The sequence below is a fragment of the Aegilops tauschii genome, chromosome 6 (assembly GCF_002575655.3).
Source record: "Aegilops tauschii subsp. strangulata cultivar AL8/78 chromosome 6, Aet v6.0, whole genome shotgun sequence".
In the NCBI taxonomy this organism is placed as follows: domain Eukaryota; kingdom Viridiplantae; phylum Streptophyta; class Magnoliopsida; order Poales; family Poaceae; genus Aegilops; species Aegilops tauschii.
The window spans coordinates 8,774,642-8,793,498 of NC_053040.3; the positions used below are offsets into that span (position 1 = coordinate 8,774,642).

The window sequence follows — 18,857 nt, forward strand, 5'->3', positions numbered from 1 at the left end:
AGCACAAATTGCACGGTTCATAAGTTTTGTAAAGGATTCCTGACATCAAGGGCCCACTAGTGACATCATCCTTATGGCCTTGGCCATACGTGCTGGTAGTGCACCGTGGTTGGGTAAAACTATATCTCTTTGTTATATCTTTCCTTTCTTTATCGTACAGTGGCATCAAATCAATGTGAATAAAGAGTACAGACCCACCAACCAATCTACTTGACACCGTCAAGACGGGTGTGCATATATACCTCACAAACTTCAGCCAAGCAGTGGCAGGCTTACTACTATCTTGGTCTAGGATGAGAAAGACAAAGGAAGTAGTAGCCAGAGACATGAAATGAGAAGAGGAGGAGGATTTGAAATTAAAAATGTTAGGGAGTAGGAGGCTCCAGGAAAGAGGGCAATGGTGCTCAGTGGAGAACACGACAAGGCAACACTATTGGGAGTAGCTTGAAACCAGAAAATTGGCAGCAATGGAGAATAGGGTAATCAATGAGATGTTGAATTGCTGCAAGGAGCTGACCTCCGTTCCATCTTGAGAACGCCATTCATTCCATTAATAACAGACTATTACTCCCATATGTGACACTTTCAATCTTGCATGTCCTGGTGTATATTACCTCAGAATCAGTTATGTCTTATCTCCCAAAGGATACCATGTTGTTTCTCAACCAAGCTATGTCCCACAAGACAACCACCAGGTTGTCCAGGTAGCTAACCTTCCCCATTCAACACTCATCTCCATCCTCTACCACACCTGTGTAAGAGTATCTCAAATAGTATACCGAAATTTCAAAGACAAGAACAGAAAATACGTGTATTTAATTCCATGGGTACCCATATGTTTTGGGCAGGTACCATATTTTGCACCCAAATACTCAAAAAGGGTATTCACACCCACGCTACAGATTCAACCAAAAAATGAGGCAGCAATTGCAACTACTTGATAGGGAAGTTTCACGTCAAGTCGCCACCCTCCCTCCCATGTGAAGCCTGCTCCGGGCACCACAGACGCTGAGAAGGATAGATAGGCGGCGGCTTCATCATTGATGCCCCGCTCCCGTAGGAGAAGGCGACAAAGCGACCACCTTGCGACCCTGCAGTAGCAGCTACAGCGTGCGTATCGAATATGATATTCCTTAAAGAACAAGCCCCCTCCACTGCCGCTGCTGCTGTGTTCTCTCCTGATCATCCTCATGGCCACGGTGGTCGCATCGTGGCATCTGTCGACATCCGCGTAACCATCGAGGACGTGTCCCTCGCTGGGTACAACACCATCACCCTCAGCTCAGTCGCCACCCTGTGCATAACAGCAACCAGTTCAGCCTTGAAACTCGAAGAAAATGGAACCAAAATAGAAGCAGATTATTTAGCAGCTAGATACCACTGTAAACTAATGTAAGACGTTTTAGGTCACTAAGTAGTGACCTAAAACATCTTATATTAGTTTACATTACAGTGGGAGCAGTATTCATCATTTTCCCATCAGAAGCCAACCAAACCATGGAGGACGTCCACTTGGCTGGAAGACCAACCCATGCATATGAATGCTGGCGACATAAAAGAGAATGTTCTCTACGCACAGCTTCACTAATTAAATAATTAATCATGATGACATCAGATAGTTACTATACATGTAACTACACTGGCGTGACTGCATTGCAAACCATGCAACAACAAACAGGGCATGAGCCACTAGTAAAAGGATTGAATATCCAGAGTGTGCATTAACCACAAACAATGAAATCGGTATCAGAGGACCATAACACTCTGGAAGCTAGAGAGAGAAGATCAGTCCTCCACCAAAATCTCACCCTGAATTCCTCCGCGTCTTTTTCTTTTCCAGATCTGCACACACCAAATTTAGCGAAATGTTGGACAGATAAATTTCAGAAATAAGAATGATACAATCAGGTGAAACATAAATGGTTTCATTGCAGGCCTTCAACACATTAGACACCATCGTCAACACCAGTTGGCAGTAGTTGTGGTATAATCATTCACGCACATCACCAAAATCAAAACACAAATAACAGAATTATCAGTAAAAGGGTCCAAAGGGAAGCTACTGGACAAGCAATCTTTGCAAACAGATGAAGGAACCTCTCACACATGTGCACAATTTGTTAGCCAAAGGTAATTTGTTCCAAGAAAAAAGGTACACTACATTACCGCTATATCAATCAGCCACCATCTAAAAAAGTGTAAACGAAGATACCTAAAGAACAATTACTTACACAGCCCAGCTTAGCTTATGAAAGGCACCACATGTGTTGCATGTTTCCCTTAAATCCTACTAAGGGATTTGCCATATCTTGATCATATGAATACAAAATAGAAACTTTTCTCTAAAGATCCGCTAACCACTGATGTATTTTAAGATAAGAAAGTGATTTTTCAATATAATTTGTTAAGACCAGTCCCATACGTTCTGAAAACATGAGAATTCATGTCACACAGTAGGGGCTGTGATATGGAAAATATTGACAAAATAGTTGTGGCCCCAAAGAGTCTAAACTGATGCATATAAAAAATTGCAGTATTTGCTTCTGGCACCAAGTATAAGACATCGAGTTGTTGGTGAAAAGAAACAGTTAAAAAACTTTCAGCTCTGATCCAAGTTAACTTCACTCCTTGAGATTTCTAAACACTTGCTATGGCTTCACAATTGACTTGGGTGTAATAAGTTTCAGAGTTCGCCCATGACGTCTGAAAGATTCAGAGTTAACTTTCAACTCTGATTCAAATTCAGAGTTCAGAGTACAAAATTTACATTGAGCTTACTGTTTACATGCATGCATAACTCATTCAAATTGTTTATATCCAAGTGAAGATCCAGCATGTCTTAGCAAGAGGAAGCGCGGAGCCCAATGTATGAATTGATTAAAGAATCAGATGCTGCTAGTTATTCAACTTGTTATTTTGTTCAGGTTGCCTCACTCAGTTGAGCTGATGAATCTGGTAGGCAGGCAACAGCAACTTGTCAGCCACCATGTTACAATCTCTAGTACAATACTAGAAGGATTACTTAACTTGCAAAAAAATAAAAAAACAAAGAGAGAGAGAGAGAGAGAGAGAGAGAGAGAGAGAGAGAGAGAGAAGTAGGAGCTTCCCTGAATAAAAGCCGTGCCGTCATCAGGCCATACTTGTCACTAAAGCTTCAGGGCATCATCAACTAACCGAGCCTTCAGAACCATTCATATTACAGCAAAGCCATAGCCGCCATGGTTCGTCTCGTCTCCTGGAAGAAGGGAAAAAACATCATCTACATCCAGTTTCAGCATATCTTCTCCTGAAAGAAAGAAAGCACCATCCACAATCAGTAAATAAGTATGATACTATTGCCCGGCTACTTCTTGCTTGAGGAAAACTCCCTATCTTCTCACTTGGTAAGTGACTTCATCAATCGATCCGTTTCCTCCACCTGCATTGAAATAATCTTGTTTCTATAATTACCACAAGCACCAGAAAAGGGACACAACTGATCTTCAAATCACATATCTTCACCAGTATAGCATGGACCATCCCCTTTGCCTTACTGCAAGCACACACCTGAGATCTCATTTCGTCCAACTTCTATAACTTCAAATCAGGAACAAACAAATGTGGCACTATCCTCGCACAGCTTGGTTCTAAATTGAGGTACATAACATATCTACTGTTCCTACATTGGAAATTCCACAAGATTCTAGGCTACATGACATCCCATCTAGCTTGTCCTTTTCCTTGTCTGACTTTCCAGCTAGAATAAGACCACTTTACTATGTTAACAAAATATGTTAGGACAAAGATGCCCTCATTATCTATAAAGATAGTGCTAATATGGAATAAAATTAGCTAAAAGATATGGCAGAAATTAACTTGATAATGTCATAACCTTTTCAAGGTTACCATAGCATATGTTCCAGATGGGCGTGCATATATACCTTCCCAGCTTTAACCAAGTAGTGGCAAGCTCGACAATCTAGTGCTATCAGATTGATTTTGGATGAGAAAGACAAAGGAAGCAGTAGCCAAGAGACATCAGATGAGAAGCAGGTGTGGATTTGAAATTAAAAACATTAGGGAGTAGGAGGCACCAGGAAAAAGCAAAACGGTGCTCGATCGAAAATAGACGTCGTGAGTAGCTATAAGCGAGAAAATCGGCACCAGTGGAGAACACTATAATGCAATGTATGATTGTGACTAGCATGAGACACAGGATAGCTTAGGGAGCTACAACCCGGATGTATTTGGGAGCTGCCAGTACCTTCTTTCCACCTCAATATTGACTTGCATTGCATTAATAACAAACTATTACTCCGATAAACATTTCCAATCCTTTCTCTACCAAGTAATGTCCCACAATCCAACCACACTATTGTCCACGTAGTTGTACTTCCCCGTTCAACCCTCCTCTTCATCTTCTACCACGCACCTGTTTAACACCCTATCTACCTCCTGCACCGCACTTGCGCTATGGGCTGTTGCAAGTATTGGAGCAGGAAGTATAAAAGAACACAGGAGGGAAGCACGACAGGGCATCGAAGAAATGAACCGTTGCTCCTTCTCCCCACTCCCGTCTCCTTCCATAGCAACCATTGTATCCTCTACTGACGTCCGGCAATCGCCGCGGCAATGGTTTGTGACAACCTGATCTTCTTCAACTACCTTTCCTCCTTCCCTTTTTCCCTAAATCACCAGTGTTACAAGCAACATGTTCACTTCAGGTGGCATGTCGCAAGCCAAGCACATATTCCTCCAAGAACAAGCCCCCTCCGCTGGCACTCCTGCTGTGTTCTCTCCTGGTCATCCTCATGGCCGCGGTAGTCTCGTCATGGCATCTGTCGTCATCCGCGTAAACATCGAGGACACGTCTCACCATGGCGCTCAGCTCAGTCGCCACCCTGTGCATAATAGTAACTGGCTCAGCCTAGAAACTCAAAGAAAATGGAACCAAAATGCGAAGCAGATCATTTAGCAGCCACATACCTCTCTTTACAGAGGGAGCAGTATTCTTCATTTTCCCATCAGAAGACAACCAAACCATGGAGGACGTCCACTTGGCTGGAAGACCAACCCATGCATGTGAATGCTGGCAATATAAAAGAGAATGTTCTCTAGGCACAACTTCACTAATTAATCATGATGACTTCAGATCCATTCTCTCGCTTAGTAGTTGTACTATACATGTAAATCCACCGGTGATTGCATTGCAAACCATGCAACAACAAAATAGGGCATGAGCCACTAGTAAAAAGATCGAATATCCAGAGTGTGCATCAACCACAAACAATGAAATCAGTATCGGTGGACCATAACGCTCGGAAGCTAGAGAGAGAAGATCAGTCCACCAAAATCTCACCCTCAATTCCTCGAAAGAGTGTAAACTGAAGCATATAAAAAATTGCAGTATTTGCTTCTGGCACCAAGTATAAAACATGACATTGTTGGTGAAAAAAAAAACAGTTAAAAAACTTTCAGCACTGATCCAAGTTAACTTCACTCCTTGAGATTTCTAAACGCTTGCTATGGCTTCACAATTGACTTGGGTGTAATAAGTTGAGTTCGCCCGTGACGTCTGAAAGATTCAGAGTTTACTTTCAACTCTGATTCAAATTCAGAGTTCAGAGTACAAAATTTACATCAAGCTTACTGTTTACATGTATGCATAACTCGTTCAAATTGTTTATATCCAAGTGAAGATCCAACATGTCTTACCAAGAGGAAGCACGGAGCCCAATGTACGTATTGATTAAAGAATCAGATGCTGCTAGTTATTCAACTTGTTATTTTGTTCAGGTTGCCTCACTCAGTTGAGCTGATGAATCTGGTAGGAAGGCAAGAGCAACTCGTCAGCCATCATGTTACAATCTCTAGTACAATACCAGAAGGATTACTTAACTAGGAAAAAATTAAAAATTAAAGAGAGGGAGAGAGGGAGAGAGAGTAGGAGCTTCCCTAATAAAACCCGTGCCGTCATCAGGCCATACTTGTCACTAAAGCTTCAGGGTATCATCAACTAACAGAGCCTTCAGAATCATTTATATTACAGCAAAGCCATAGCCGCCACGGTTCGTCTCGTCTCCTGGAAGAAGGGAAAAAACATCATCTACATCCAGTTTCAGCATATCTTCTCCTGAAAGAAAGAAAGCACCATCCACAATCAGTAAATAAGTATGATACTATTGCCCGGCTACTTCTTGCTTGAGGAAAACTCCCTGTCTTCTCACTTGGTAAGTGACTTCATCAATTGATATGTTTCCTTCGCCTGCATTGAAATAATCTTGTTTCTATAATTATCACAAGCACCAGAAAAGGGAAACAACTGATCTTCAAATCACATATCTTCACCAGTATGGCATGGACCACCCCCTTTGCCTTACTGCAAGCTCACACCTGAGATATGATTTCATCCAGCTTCTATAACTTTAAGTCAGGAACAAATAAATGTCGCACTATCCTCACACAGCTTGGTTCTAAACTGAGGTACATAACATGTCTACTGTTCCTACATTTGAAATTCCACAAAATTCTATGCTACATGGCTTTTCTATTTCCTTCTCTGACTTTCCAGCTAGAAATTTTCAGAAGGATGATACAGAAGACCACTTTCCTATGTTAATAAAATATGCTAAGGGACAAAGATGCCCTCATTATGTATAAAGATAGTGCTAATATGGAACAAAATTAGCTAAAAGATATGGCAGAAGTAAACTTGATAATGTCATAACCTTTTCAAGGTTACCATAACATATGTTCCCTTATTGTATGAAATGCACTCTGCTTTTCATCATCATAACGTACAAGCATCGATTTGCTTCTCCCGTACAAATACAAGGGCACCTAAAATATCTACATAGTGGTATACATGTTTAACACGGTGTGGCCAACTGGCCAACAAAAAACCGAAAACTGTTTCCCGGGGAAAAAGAAGTCCACGATTTTCATCTAAAGGAAAGTCTCAAATCATCTTCATGGCCGAAATGGGAACATGTGTTCATGGAAAGATAGGTTGAAGATTGCACTGAAATTGCAATGGCCATTTCACAACATAAAGATACAGAGTGCGCAGAAATACTACTAACTGATACTTCAAAGGGCTTGAGGATGCCCTGATCTCTCACTCTTAGTTACAATATGACGTGATGAAGGACAAGTTGATAGCAGTGCTATGCTTTCTTCTCTAATGAATGACAAAATGAAACATACCAATTTTCATTCCGGTCATGTTTCATGTAAATCTGAATCTAGCCAGCACTTCCCCTCTGCAAGCTGCTGCATAGTCTTCAGCAAGGTGCGGTGCAGCTTCCTTGTGTGGGAATATGAACTTCTCCATGAATACCTTCGGAGTCGCCGCGGCTGCATAATAGTAATCCCGGTCGCGATGTAGCAATCCATTTTCCTTGAGAAACTTCACAACATAGTACCGGGGCCTGAGCCGATCATCCAGGCTGTAAGTGAGAAGCGCCGGCCGATGAGCAATGTACCCTGGTTCCAACCCCACCTCGGAGATGAGGAACTCTGCGACACGTTGCAGCCTTTCCTTGCAAGACCTCAGCACCACCGGAGCCTTGGGCAAAGCAATGCCCACCTCAGTATCCGACCACCTAAATGTCTTCTTCAGGTATTCCACCTTGGCGGCGATCTTCTCCTCGTCAAAGAATGCGACAGCCTGCAACGCTTGTCCCAACATCCCGGAGCCATGCGGCACACAGAGAGCTTTGGCACATGCCACCATCGCCCGGAGGCGCTGCTGGTTGATTGTGAGGATCATTGGCACACGGATGCACAGCTTGGCAATGTGGCAATCATGTAGCCCGCACTCCTGGAGGAACGCGACGTTGGGCTTGACCACCCTCTCGAGGTCAGAACCTTGTAGCCAGAAGCCGCGTTTGAGCAACCGAAGCAAGTCGTCCATGGACCCGAAGAGATTCAGGTAGTAGTGTACAGCGGAGACGATGGATCTGCAGCGGAATTTGCCGGGGACGAGCACGGCGATGCGCGCGACCTCAGAGCGCGAGAGGCCGAGGCCGGTGAGCCCGTCGACGACGGGGGCCAGGGTTCTCTCCACGCCGGCGCAGAGTAACAGCGGGTCCTTGGCGACGGCGGTGGCGACGTCGGCGGCGGAGAGGCCGATGCCGGCGAGGAAGGCGAGGACGGCGTCGGGCTTGGCGGGGGACTTGAGGTGGGACAGCTTGGCGGAGACCTTGAGTGCCTGGGCATGGGTCAGGCCGCAGGAGGAGACGAGGTACTCCTCTGCGGCGAAGCCAGGGGCCGGGGAAACGGCGGAGGCGGCTGCGGCGGAGAGGAGGCGGTGGAGAGGAGAGACATGGGAGGCGTAGGGAGAAGAGAGGAGCTGGGTGAGGATGCAGCTTCGTAGCCGGAGCATGGCGGCGGGGAGGCGCCGGCGGCGAGGGGATGGCCAGTGGCGGCGCCGCGTGGTTGGTGGTGAGAGACGGAGAGGGTGTGGTGAGGGTTTGGGGCTGGACCGCTGGACTCGTGCGTCGTGAGTCTGATAATGGGCTAGGATGGGCTGGGCTGGGCTGGGCTTGAGCTAGACTAGGAATTCAACGCACTGTAATCTCAAAAACAATAGTCAAGGCAGACCCTTTTGGAAAACATGAGCCAACTTAAGAAAAAAAAAACTAACATGAGCACCCGTATCCGGACAAATTCATCGAGTGGAGTAATGTCAATCATTTTGTCCTGAGTAACGCAAAATTACCACGAAAAGATGGTGGTACTTGATTACTTGCTATTATGTGCTCGCCTTACATTTCCCTGTGCGGCCATTTTGAAGCATCAATCTTCCATATGTCAGATCCCCTGTCATGTTTTTAGATCGCATATTCTGGCAATTTTAAGTGGACTGTGAATTTTCCGAAAGAACGGCGTACGGTACTTTCACCGCCTTGTGTCATCTTATAGGTTTTTTTTTTTGAAAGATCCAGCAATTGTTGGCCTTGTCGATATCATTAGTAGCAAGCAGCGAGAATACAAAAGGTGGACGGTGAGATCCTAAGATCGGTTCAGAGGAACACCAAAAGACTAAAAAGAAGAGAAACAGAAAAGGATGGCCGGCCGATCAACTCGCCTGGCCAAAGGAACTATAGCTAACTCTTCACGGCGGATCCTAGAAGGGTCTCTCTGAGATGGCGTTTAGGATATCTGGATAGGATGAGTGGATGACCGCTTACCTCTAAAAGTACAACAGTTCCTTTCTTGCAAATTTCCCAACACGTCAGTAGCAGCAAGGTCTTTATACCTTTAATTTGCGTTGGCATTGTGTCATTGACTTGACTTGAGGTTTGTCGAATTTTCTTATATGCTTATAACATAGCATTAGGCTTTTAAATAATTTAGGTGCATGTAGCTAGAAAAGCAGTGGACATGATCTGCATTGGATATCCAGAATGCCACATAAAGAATGGATGGGTTTAGTGATCAGATCATGATATCCTACTCAGTGACACTTGTATATAATATGAAACACAGCAAAAGTTGCCGAGATCATGATCCTAATGAGTGACACTTACATATATAAATTAACGCTACTGAGATGATGGTCCTAATGAGTGACACTTACATACATATAAAACTGAACACAACAAAAGCTAGTCATAACACAACTGAATTTACACTAGAGGGCCAATTAAGCTGGCCCCATGCATGGTGACGGCTCTTCAAATTGAGCACCCCGTGGCTGACCCCAGGTAGGAAATGGGGCCAGTTAAGTAGCAGATTAGCCAGCCCTTCCGTTTCCTGAAGTGGTTTCGACTTTGGAAGGAAATAAGCAACAACATCCCGGCTTGAGGTCGAGTAGGGAGCGTGCATGCCCGTGCAGGAGCGTCAAGCAAGCAGATATCCTATATTTGATTTGCAAAATGTATTATATTAAGGTACAGAGGTGGTACTTTGGAAGTTTAGATGTGCATATACTATGTAGTACTCCGAGGGGCCACGTAGCCATGCCACGCGGGTGGCCCCTTGGTCGCACCACTAGGCCGCGTGGGGCCCTTGGGTGGCCCCACGGCAGCTCCCGACACCTTCTAGAATCCTCATGGAAAAAATCATATTAAATTCCCAGGGTTTTTTTTTTACCTATGTAGATTAAATATTGTCGTTCTTCTATCCATGATCGCCAACCGTGACATGGAATAAACTGCCCAATAGACGCATACTACATGCTCAATAGCGGCTTATTTGGTGGCACGGTCGGTGGTGACAAACAGAACCGTGATGATATTCTCAAGGTTGTCGCCCTTGAAGATCGCATCGACTTTCTTTTTGGGCCCGCTGTGACACTTGTCACAATTCCACTGGACGTGCTTCTTCTTGGTCGCGGCAAGGAAATATGCACACTACGGCGAGCATGGCAACATAGTTTGAACACTTGTTGTTTGTGGTGCTCAAAATCTCAACGACGGCGCCATTAACCCTTCTTTGCATGTGGTGACGCATACCTCCTTTTTGATGAATAATGCCCGCATGTCTAGTTTACTCTTAATAATTATTTATACTAACATGATTTCCATTGTTCTTTTCTGGGTTAATCTAAGTTAAAAATTGTTATTTGTTTCAACACAATGCGGTTTTGGGCAGGACAAGGAGGGTCAGATGGTGCTTCCACCTCGGGAGAGGAAACTACGACCGGCCATTTTGTGGAAGATTTGAGCGAGGCTACTGGGCAAAAATTAGAGTACAATGATCCATGTAAATACATTAATTGATTTTGAAAAAAAAAATGAGAGTGTCCTCATATGCTTATATATTGGCAGCGGCTTTAACAATTTAGATAGAAGAATAATCAATCTTATTTACATACTAGGTAGTGTGCATGAAGGAATAAACAGACCCTCAACCGAAGCCGCGTAAACCTCACATCCTTCCTGAGGGGCAAAACATCGGTATATGTCCAATGTACTCTAGGAAACAAGTGTACGTACGTACATACAACCTACAGAGTATAATTCATGCAATCACGTACGCATGCACGTACATACGGTTCTCTAATGAACAAATACGATCGACAGACACACATAAACATTGGGTACATGCACAGATTGATGCGTCGACGCGGTGGTTTTGTATAGGCAGCTGCATGCAAGCTACGTAAGAGTACGTACTAGAGAGAGGATGTTTCATCAGAAGGAGATGAAGGAATTGGCCATGTCGTACTTCATCTTCTCCAGGTTGGGCGAGATGGCGAACTTGATCATGGGCGGCGGCCCGCAGGCGAGCGCGAGGGTGTCGTCGCCGCCCTCGGGGACGTGCGCCCGCAGGATGTCCTCCGTCACGAACCCCACGCTGAACCTCCACCCGTCCTCGGGCCGCTTCACCTGGTCGATCACGTACCACACCTTGAGCCTCTCCGGGTACTCCGCCGCCCACCGGTCCAGCTCGTCGCGCAGCAGGATGTCGTCCTCGCTCCGGTTCGCGTACACCAGGTGCATCTCCGTCTCGTCCTCCGGCTGGTCCCGCAGCACGGCCTGGATCACCTGGTACATGGGCGTGATCCCGCTGCCGCCGCAGATCATGGCCAGCCGCCGCGCCCGCCGCTGCTTGCCGTTGATGACGAAGTTGCCGCGGCCGGTGTACTCCACGTGGCCCAGCGGGCCCTTGACGTCGATGCAGGAGCCGAGCTGGAGCGACTCCAGGTACTGCGTCATGAGCCCGCCGTTGGGGAACTTGGGGTGCTCGTCCCGGAAGTAGACCTTGACGAGCAGCTCGAACTGCCCGATCTCGTCCACCATGCTGGTGGGCGTGTAGGCGCGCATGCAGAGCTTGCCGTCGATGGTGGCGCACACGAAGATGTGCTTGCCGACGGGCAGGCCGAGCACCTGGTCGGAGGACGGCAGCGCGAAGCGGAAGAGGCGGACGTCGTGGGAGAGCTCCTTCTTGTCGACCAGGCGGCAGGGGACCTTCTCGCGCGGGCTGGACAGCGCGATGGGCGCGCCAGCGACCTTGGTGGCCTCGCGGATCGGGGCGAGGTGGGAGAGGCTCGACCCGCCGTGCACCGAGTTGTCGGAGTTGTAGCCGGTGCCCGTGGTGATGAGCTCGCCGATGCGGTACGTGTCGAGGAGCGCCTTGGCCTTGTCGGAGTGGATGGCGTCGAACTCCTCGGTGCAGTCGGATCCGGCATTAATAAGGATGCTGTCGGCGCCGCCGGGGTGGTCCTTGAGGAAGGCGGTGCAGTCGTAGACGTGGCCGTGCACCACGATCCACGCCGACTCCTTGGACCCGTGCTTGCGCACCTCGGACATGGTGAACTGCTTGTCCGCGACGGTGTTCATGAACGGGGTAGACGTGCTGCGCTTGAGCCCCGGCGCGGCCGCCTCGGCCGTCTCGAGGTGCTTCTGCCGCGCCATCCAGCCGCCGGTCTGGTTCCCCGGCTGCGTGGGGTGCTCGAAGACCAGCCCGATCTCGCCCTTGTGGGGGCGGCACACGTTCACCTTCACCTTGAACCAGCAGTTGTTCATCATGCCCATGAGGTTCCAGATGAGCTTCTCCGGCTGGGTGTTGTGCGTCTGGTCCCATGCGCGCACCGACACCTCCTTGGCGCCCAGGAGGTCTAGGACCTCGATCTCCACTGACCAGAAGCACCAGCACCAGTACCGCCCGTACTTGTTCGGCTTCTCCGGGATGTCGAGCGTGCACAACATCCAGCTCTCGCCGCCATCCAGAGTCACCTCCACTCGTGTGATCTTCTTGCCACCACCTAGAAAACGCAACGATAAGAAATTAGTGATCATGAGTTGGTGACTAGATGATACCCCATGTGTTGCCGTAGAGTTGCATATATAGTTTCTAAATATGTGCAGAATACTAATTCGGCCCTTACAATTTAAATCATGTGAGCAGTTGTGCATGTCACATTTAAATGCAATGTGATTTAAAACGCACATATAATGCATTAATGCATGTTGCATGGTAGAGAATTCTCATGCGTAGCTCGGACCCCTTGTATTTTGTCAAACTTTAAATAAAATGTAAGTTTTACGTGGTAAAAAATAATATCATTCGAAACCTCTTTCTAATAATAATCAGGTGATATGAATTTGATGATATTTAATTTAAAATTTACTATTTAAATATATGGTTAAAATTTGGGCACACAAAAAACAAAAGGAACTTGTAAACCCAGATGGAGGTAGTAGTACATAGGATATAGAGTCACCCCTTTGCTAATTAAGTTACAATAATTAGAGATGCTCCCTCCTTTGATTAAAAGAAGGTTTTGACAAAAGTCAAATTGTACAATGTTTGACCACTTAAGAAACTATCAACAAATAAAACACTAAACCGCCATAAAGTCATATATTTAGGAACGGAGGTAGTACTATCATTAAATAGATGATAAAAATACATTTTCATATTATACGTATCTATTTGAGTTACTGGTACTTTTCCTGTAAATTTGATCAAGCTTTGTGTTGTTTGACTTCGTATAAAATGTACATGTCTTCTCAGTTCTCACGGAGCACAGAGGGGGCACTTAACAAGGCAACGTTTCTTTTCTCTTTTAAGCAGGAAGTTTGTGTCGGCAAGCAAGCTAGCAGCCCAGCTCGACACGCTTCCCGAGGCCCAAGTTGGAATATTCAGCAGAAAGTATCCACGTTGCTGCTAGATTCCGATTCCCCTTGTTGATGATTGGCCGGCGAGCTAGTGCCCGTTCCAAAACGGGACGAATCATGCGTGCATGCTTTGTTCAGTTGCCTACTTGCTTTTGACCTCTCCACTAGTAATTTGTCCAGTGAGACTTGGCAACATGGCATTCATCGATGCTTTTGCTTTGGTTGATGGTCTACGGATGGTGGTTAGTTGTTTAGCTTTTCCGACTTAGTCCTTCTCTTGTGCCTTTTGCCTTTTTTGTTTGCGCCTTTCTTGTCCCTCTCTGATGACTATACCCTGTTTGAATCTTGGCTACATCAGCTTTATTAATACGCTATTGCTAAACCCCAGTCGACTGAGTGATACTACATTTTGTTGGTTCACTGTGTGTGCGCACATGTGAACCCAACCACAAGGCACTATGATTTATAATCCCTTTGTATCAAAATATAAGGTTAGTTTAGTCTAAAAAACGTTTTATATTTTCGTATAGATGTAGTAGTTTCTTTCAGGGGACTATAGGTTATAGCTGTAATCGGTAGGCTAGTAGAGTTACTATTGAACTGGTGCTAGACTAGATAGGAGAAAAATCTGGCTGCTGGCTGCGGTTGGCCACACGATCGAATTGTGCCTCCAATTATATGGCTCGCTTGATTTGTCCTTGCTCTATACCCAAGCCGGCCGGCACTCCACCAGGTACGACCTGGCAAACCTTGCCGCGGGGCCCACACGTCAGACGACTATTCCAAGAGCTAGCAACGTTTTGTATTATTGGTGTACAGTATATAATAAGTAGTTAGTCCATGGCATGCATCCGGCGGCTACAAGCAGCTTAGCTTTTGGACGCCACCAAGTGCCAACGACCCCAGAGCCACAAGAAAAGCGCACGCATTTTTTGTCAAAAAAGAAAAGAAAAGTGCATGCAATTGCCAAAAGAAAAAAGAAAAAAAAGTGCATGCATGGATATTGTATGATTTCCTTGGCAGAGAAAGTGCACCACGGTTGCATGAACCGCAAGGGAAACTACTTAAGTACACACGGTATCTCTCTTCTCTTCTTGCACCCGGTTTTGGAGCTAGCCTACTGCCACGAGACACCTAAGGGCATGTACAATGATGCTATCTTAGAATAAATGATGCTGTCTTAGCATAATATGTCTCGCCATGTTTTTAAGAATAGCTAGTTATTAAAGATAAGACTAAGAGATGACCCATTATAGACATATTTTTTGTCATCTCTAAATTAGATGCAAAACTTACAATAAAACTATCTTATCAATCGTTGTACATGCCCTAAGCTAGCTCGGCTCATCATCCTGTGGTCAATGCTACGGAAGTAGTGGTGGTAAGGGTAAAATAACAATGAGTGGCTGCCACCACCCTCAGCTGTTAGTGGTAGTAGAAAACAAGGGACTGTCGCACTCAACCTGCCATTTTCAGATGCTAACTGCCATTTTCAAATGCTAGCTAGTACATGCCAATGTCAATCAAGTAAGAAAATGCATTCTGTGCTTGGTCAGATCAGATGTCCTGGTGCTGAGCTTTACACTACTCTCATTAAGTTCATTTTCTTCCTACGTGAGCATAAAACATGGTATATATATATATATGCTCCTTACGGTCAATTGCTAGCGTACGGAAGCATAGTATATACTCTCTAATTGCATGCGTCATCCTTGGCGCCATGTACGTATATACCAAGACAAAGAACAAATCTACCAAGCTTCTATCTTCGATCGTCTCACTTTTTCTGAAAAGAACGTAAAGAAAATAGATCGTACCGGAGTATGCGTATCCTTTCATGGTGTAGGCGCGCTGGGTGGTGAAGGCGTTGATGGGGAGGATCTCGTCGTGCCCCGGCGTGGTGATCACCGAGTTGGTGTTGAGCTCGTTGATGATGTACTCGGGCCGGTACCACCACGCCTCGGAGTTGGCCAGCTCCGCGTCCACGTGCGACGGCAGCACCCGGTTGTCCTTGAAGTGGTAGTAGTTGTCGGACTCGGCGGTGGTGACCACGATGCGCCGGAGCCACTTCACCATGCGCCCGCCGATGCACCCGGGGATGAGCACGCGGACGGGGTAGCCGTGGTCGGGCAGCAGCGGCTCCCCGTTCTGCGCGTAGGCGAGCAGGATGTCGCGGGACGGGTCGAGCGCCCACTCCCGGGTCACGCTGGTGCCGTACTTGGAGCCGCCGCCGCCGGGGAGGTCCTCGGCGCCCTCGAAGCACACGTTGAGAGCCTGGCCCTTCTTGGAGGAGGACATGATGCCGCACCGGAGCAGCACGTCGCGGAGGCGGGCGCCGCGCCAGACGGAGGTGGACACCCCCGCGGCGCCCCAGTTGAAGCCCACCGTCTGCTGCACCATGTTCTGCTCCTTGCGGCGGTTGCCGGCACAGACCAGCGTGGCGGGCAGCTCCGCGGCGGCGAACCCGTTGGCCAGCTCGTCCATGGTGAGCCGCGCGGGGCGGCGGACGAGCCCCGTCACCTCCACCGTCCAGGTGGACCAGTCGCCCCGGGGCACGGCGCCGTGGTTGCGCACGTAGTGGAGCGGCGCGGGCGTGATGAAGCCGTGGTGCATGAGGCGGGCCAGCGGCGGCTCGCAGTTGAGCGGGTGCTTGCCGGTGAGCCGGATCAGGGACGGGTTGCGGTCGATCCAGGCGTCCGCCGTGCCCTCGTCGCGCGGGTCGCGCGTCGACGGCTCCACCTCCAGCTGCAGCTGCGAGCCGTACGCCTCCCGCCAGTCCTCCTCCGGCTCCTCGTCATCGTCCTCGTCCTCATCTTCCTCGACGAGGGCCTTCCGGGGCGGCGAGATGAGCGGGGGGAACCCGCAGCCGCGCACCGGCGAGTCGGCGCGGCGCCGGATGCCGTTGGAGGCCCCGTTGCGGGCCGGCGGCGCGGTGGCCGGCGCGTCGAGGCGGCCGAACGACTGCCGTGGCTCGACAGAGGCGGCCATGCTGTGTTTGTGTTTGTGTCGTGGGACAAGTGTTGGATCGGTTCTGGATTGGTCGCGGCAGACGAGAGAAGGAACCGGCAGGTAGTGGCCTGGAGGAGAAGTCGTGCAGAGGCTGGTATATATACACCCACGCAACGCCGACCTCCCGAGTGGACTGACGTGCGCCTCAAAAGGCCGCTAGCAGCCCTATCCTTATAGTCGACTGGTCTAATATGAGGCGCGCGCGCGCGCGCTCTCTCTCTCTCTCTCTCTCTCTCGCTTGTGCACGCCCCCATCAACTCAGTCAAAATCGAAAAATCGATGTTTCCTTCAAAAAGTTTAACAAGCTTAGAGCATCTCTAGCCGAAATGCGCCTTCCTAATTATGCGGCCCTCAATTTCACCATCTACTCGACTTAGATCTTCGATAAGCACCATTGTGAACCCCCCCCCCCCCCTCCCTCAATCAGTGGCGCTCCCTCGTACCGCTTGCTCATCCTCCCCCCCTTCATTGGCAAACTCGGGAGCGGCCCCGCATGCGTCGACCGTGTCAACCATCGAGCTCGACTTAGATGACATGCCGAACGTCGCCATTAACTCTCAGGAGATCGAGCAACAATCCCACCTACCATGAGTAGCTCGAACATGAGGCATAACTGGAGGAGGAGCATGAGGACACCCGTGCAATGTTAGCCTACGCCTCATAAGAGTGAAGTGCACCATAGGTCCCTAAACTATTTCAAGGGACTCACTTAGGTTCTTTACTTTTGGAAGTCAGCATGTAGCTCCAGAAAGTGCAATAAGTGTGTCATCCAGGTTGAAACCAGTGCTAACCCTGTATTGACTGCACATGTGCCACCATTGATCAAGGCCATGTCGGAAGAGGCAGTTTGGCGGCAAACTTCCCACTGAGACCGGTTGGGATCTATGCAAAAGGACACAAATGTATATATGGAGTCCGGCAACGTGTGGTAAGCATCGGCTTCCTTGTCGACGACAGTGGTGGCCATCAGTGGCGGAGCTACACCAGAATTCCGAGGGGGACACAAAATGGGAGCATTTGAGGAGCCAAAATACCAATTTTCCTTTCATCTAGGCCCTTTACTCAATATTTTCTTCAAAGAAATGTCCAGAGTTGGGGGGAAGGGGAGGCACTGTCTTGCGTTGGATCAGGATCAAGAGTAACAACCTCATCGACTCGAGCAAGGTAGTGTGTAGTAGACCAAGGCTTTGGTCTCATCGGGCTCGATTATTATCATGGTGTAGTTGCTGGTGTTCTTTCCTCTGCACGACACTGTAGGGGGGAATTTCTTCCAGATCCATGATGTTGGGGTTCTGGGTGAGGTTGTATAATAGAGCTTCCTACTCTTGATCATATTCGATGAATCTGTGAAGCACTTTGTTCGCAAATTCGAGCTTTCTCTCCAAACCGACATTTAACTATTGTATCGCTTCCTAGGAACACATCAGTATGGTGTGCTAGAACAATGCCACCTCTATGATGGCATCCATGGTGACAATGTTGTCCTCCTTGATGTCAGTGAGTACCTCGATGCTGCTAGAAGGTGCCACAACATTGCAACCACGAACCGCTTATGTCTCGCATCAGCCGCCACCATTGACCTACCAATTTTGGCGGTACATCAACTTACTGAAGAAGAAGCCGCCAGAAAGGTCCCTAAATTTGTAAAGAGGGTGTTTCTTTTGCATATTTTCAGGACCGGTAGGGGTTTGGACTTGGTGACATGCTTATACGTTTTCATGACTTGAAAGATGATTTCCAAAATTCGAAGACTTACATGACATCCTTGGAGTATTCTAGGGCTGCAGAATGCACTCCTCAGTGTGGTTGTTGGTGGCCGTTGATTTGCGCGACATGACAGGGAAAAATTTGTTCCTGGATCCTGGACATGACGTCGGGTTTCTGGGCGAGGTTGTAGACCATGGATTTATACTCTCAATCATCTCCATGATGAATTTTTGAAGCACTTTGTGTGCCAAGGCGGGCTTTCTCTGCAAGCCAATATTTAGCTGGTCCATCGCTTCCCAAAACCACAACGACAAGGCGTGCCTGAACAACGCCACCTCTATGATGGTATCGACGGCGATGTTCACGTGTATGCTTGGGCGGAGACGGCATGTCAGCAAGGCGCATCACCCCCATGCCGGCGATGTTGTCCTGCTTTAATGCCGATGAGTACCTCGACGCTGCTAGAACGCCTCCTGACACCACGAACATGGACCTCTCTTGTCGTGCTCGACCACATTGTCCCAGCATTCACCACCATTGACATACCACCGTCGGTACATCAACTTACCGATGAAGATGACACCATAGATG

At 47.7% G+C, this 18,857-nt stretch overlaps 2 protein-coding genes across 2 annotated transcripts; both read right to left on the reverse strand.

Annotated features, from left to right (window-relative positions):
• Positions 1 to 6,740: 6,740 nt before the first annotated feature.
• LOC109768385 (transcription termination factor MTERF8, chloroplastic) lies at positions 6,741 to 8,481 on the reverse strand. Its single transcript, XM_020327108.4, has one exon. The coding sequence runs from the start codon at positions 8,363 to 8,365 to the stop codon at positions 7,208 to 7,210; it is 1,158 nt and encodes a 385-aa protein (XP_020182697.1). The 5' UTR covers positions 8,366 to 8,481; the 3' UTR covers positions 6,741 to 7,207.
• Positions 8,482 to 10,866: 2,385 nt separating this feature from the next.
• LOC109768384 (nitrate reductase [NADH]) lies at positions 10,867 to 16,728 on the reverse strand. The gene is made up of 2 exons (XM_020327107.4): positions 15,368 to 16,728; positions 10,867 to 12,694 (listed from the first exon to the last, which is right to left on the reverse strand). The coding sequence occupies exons 1-2, from the start codon at positions 16,536 to 16,538 to the stop codon at positions 11,121 to 11,123; spliced, it is 2,745 nt and encodes a 914-aa protein (XP_020182696.1). The 5' UTR covers positions 16,539 to 16,728; the 3' UTR covers positions 10,867 to 11,120.
• Positions 16,729 to 18,857: the final 2,129 nt, after the last annotated feature.

What these genes read in the sequence shown, in the direction of transcription:
- LOC109768384 (XM_020327107.4), bottom strand. Translation starts at nt 16,538, where the DNA reads ATGGCCGCCTCTGTCGAGCCACGGCAGTCGTTCGGCCGCCTCGACGCG. An exon ending in GAAAGGATACGCATACTCCG is followed by an intron (nt 12,695 to 15,367) that starts GTACGATCTATT and finishes TGCGTTTTCTAG; the next exon opens with GTGGTGGCAAGAAGATCACA.
- LOC109768385 (XM_020327108.4), bottom strand. Translation starts at nt 8,365, where the DNA reads ATGCTCCGGCTACGAAGCTGCATCCTCACCCAGCTCCTCTCTTCTCCC.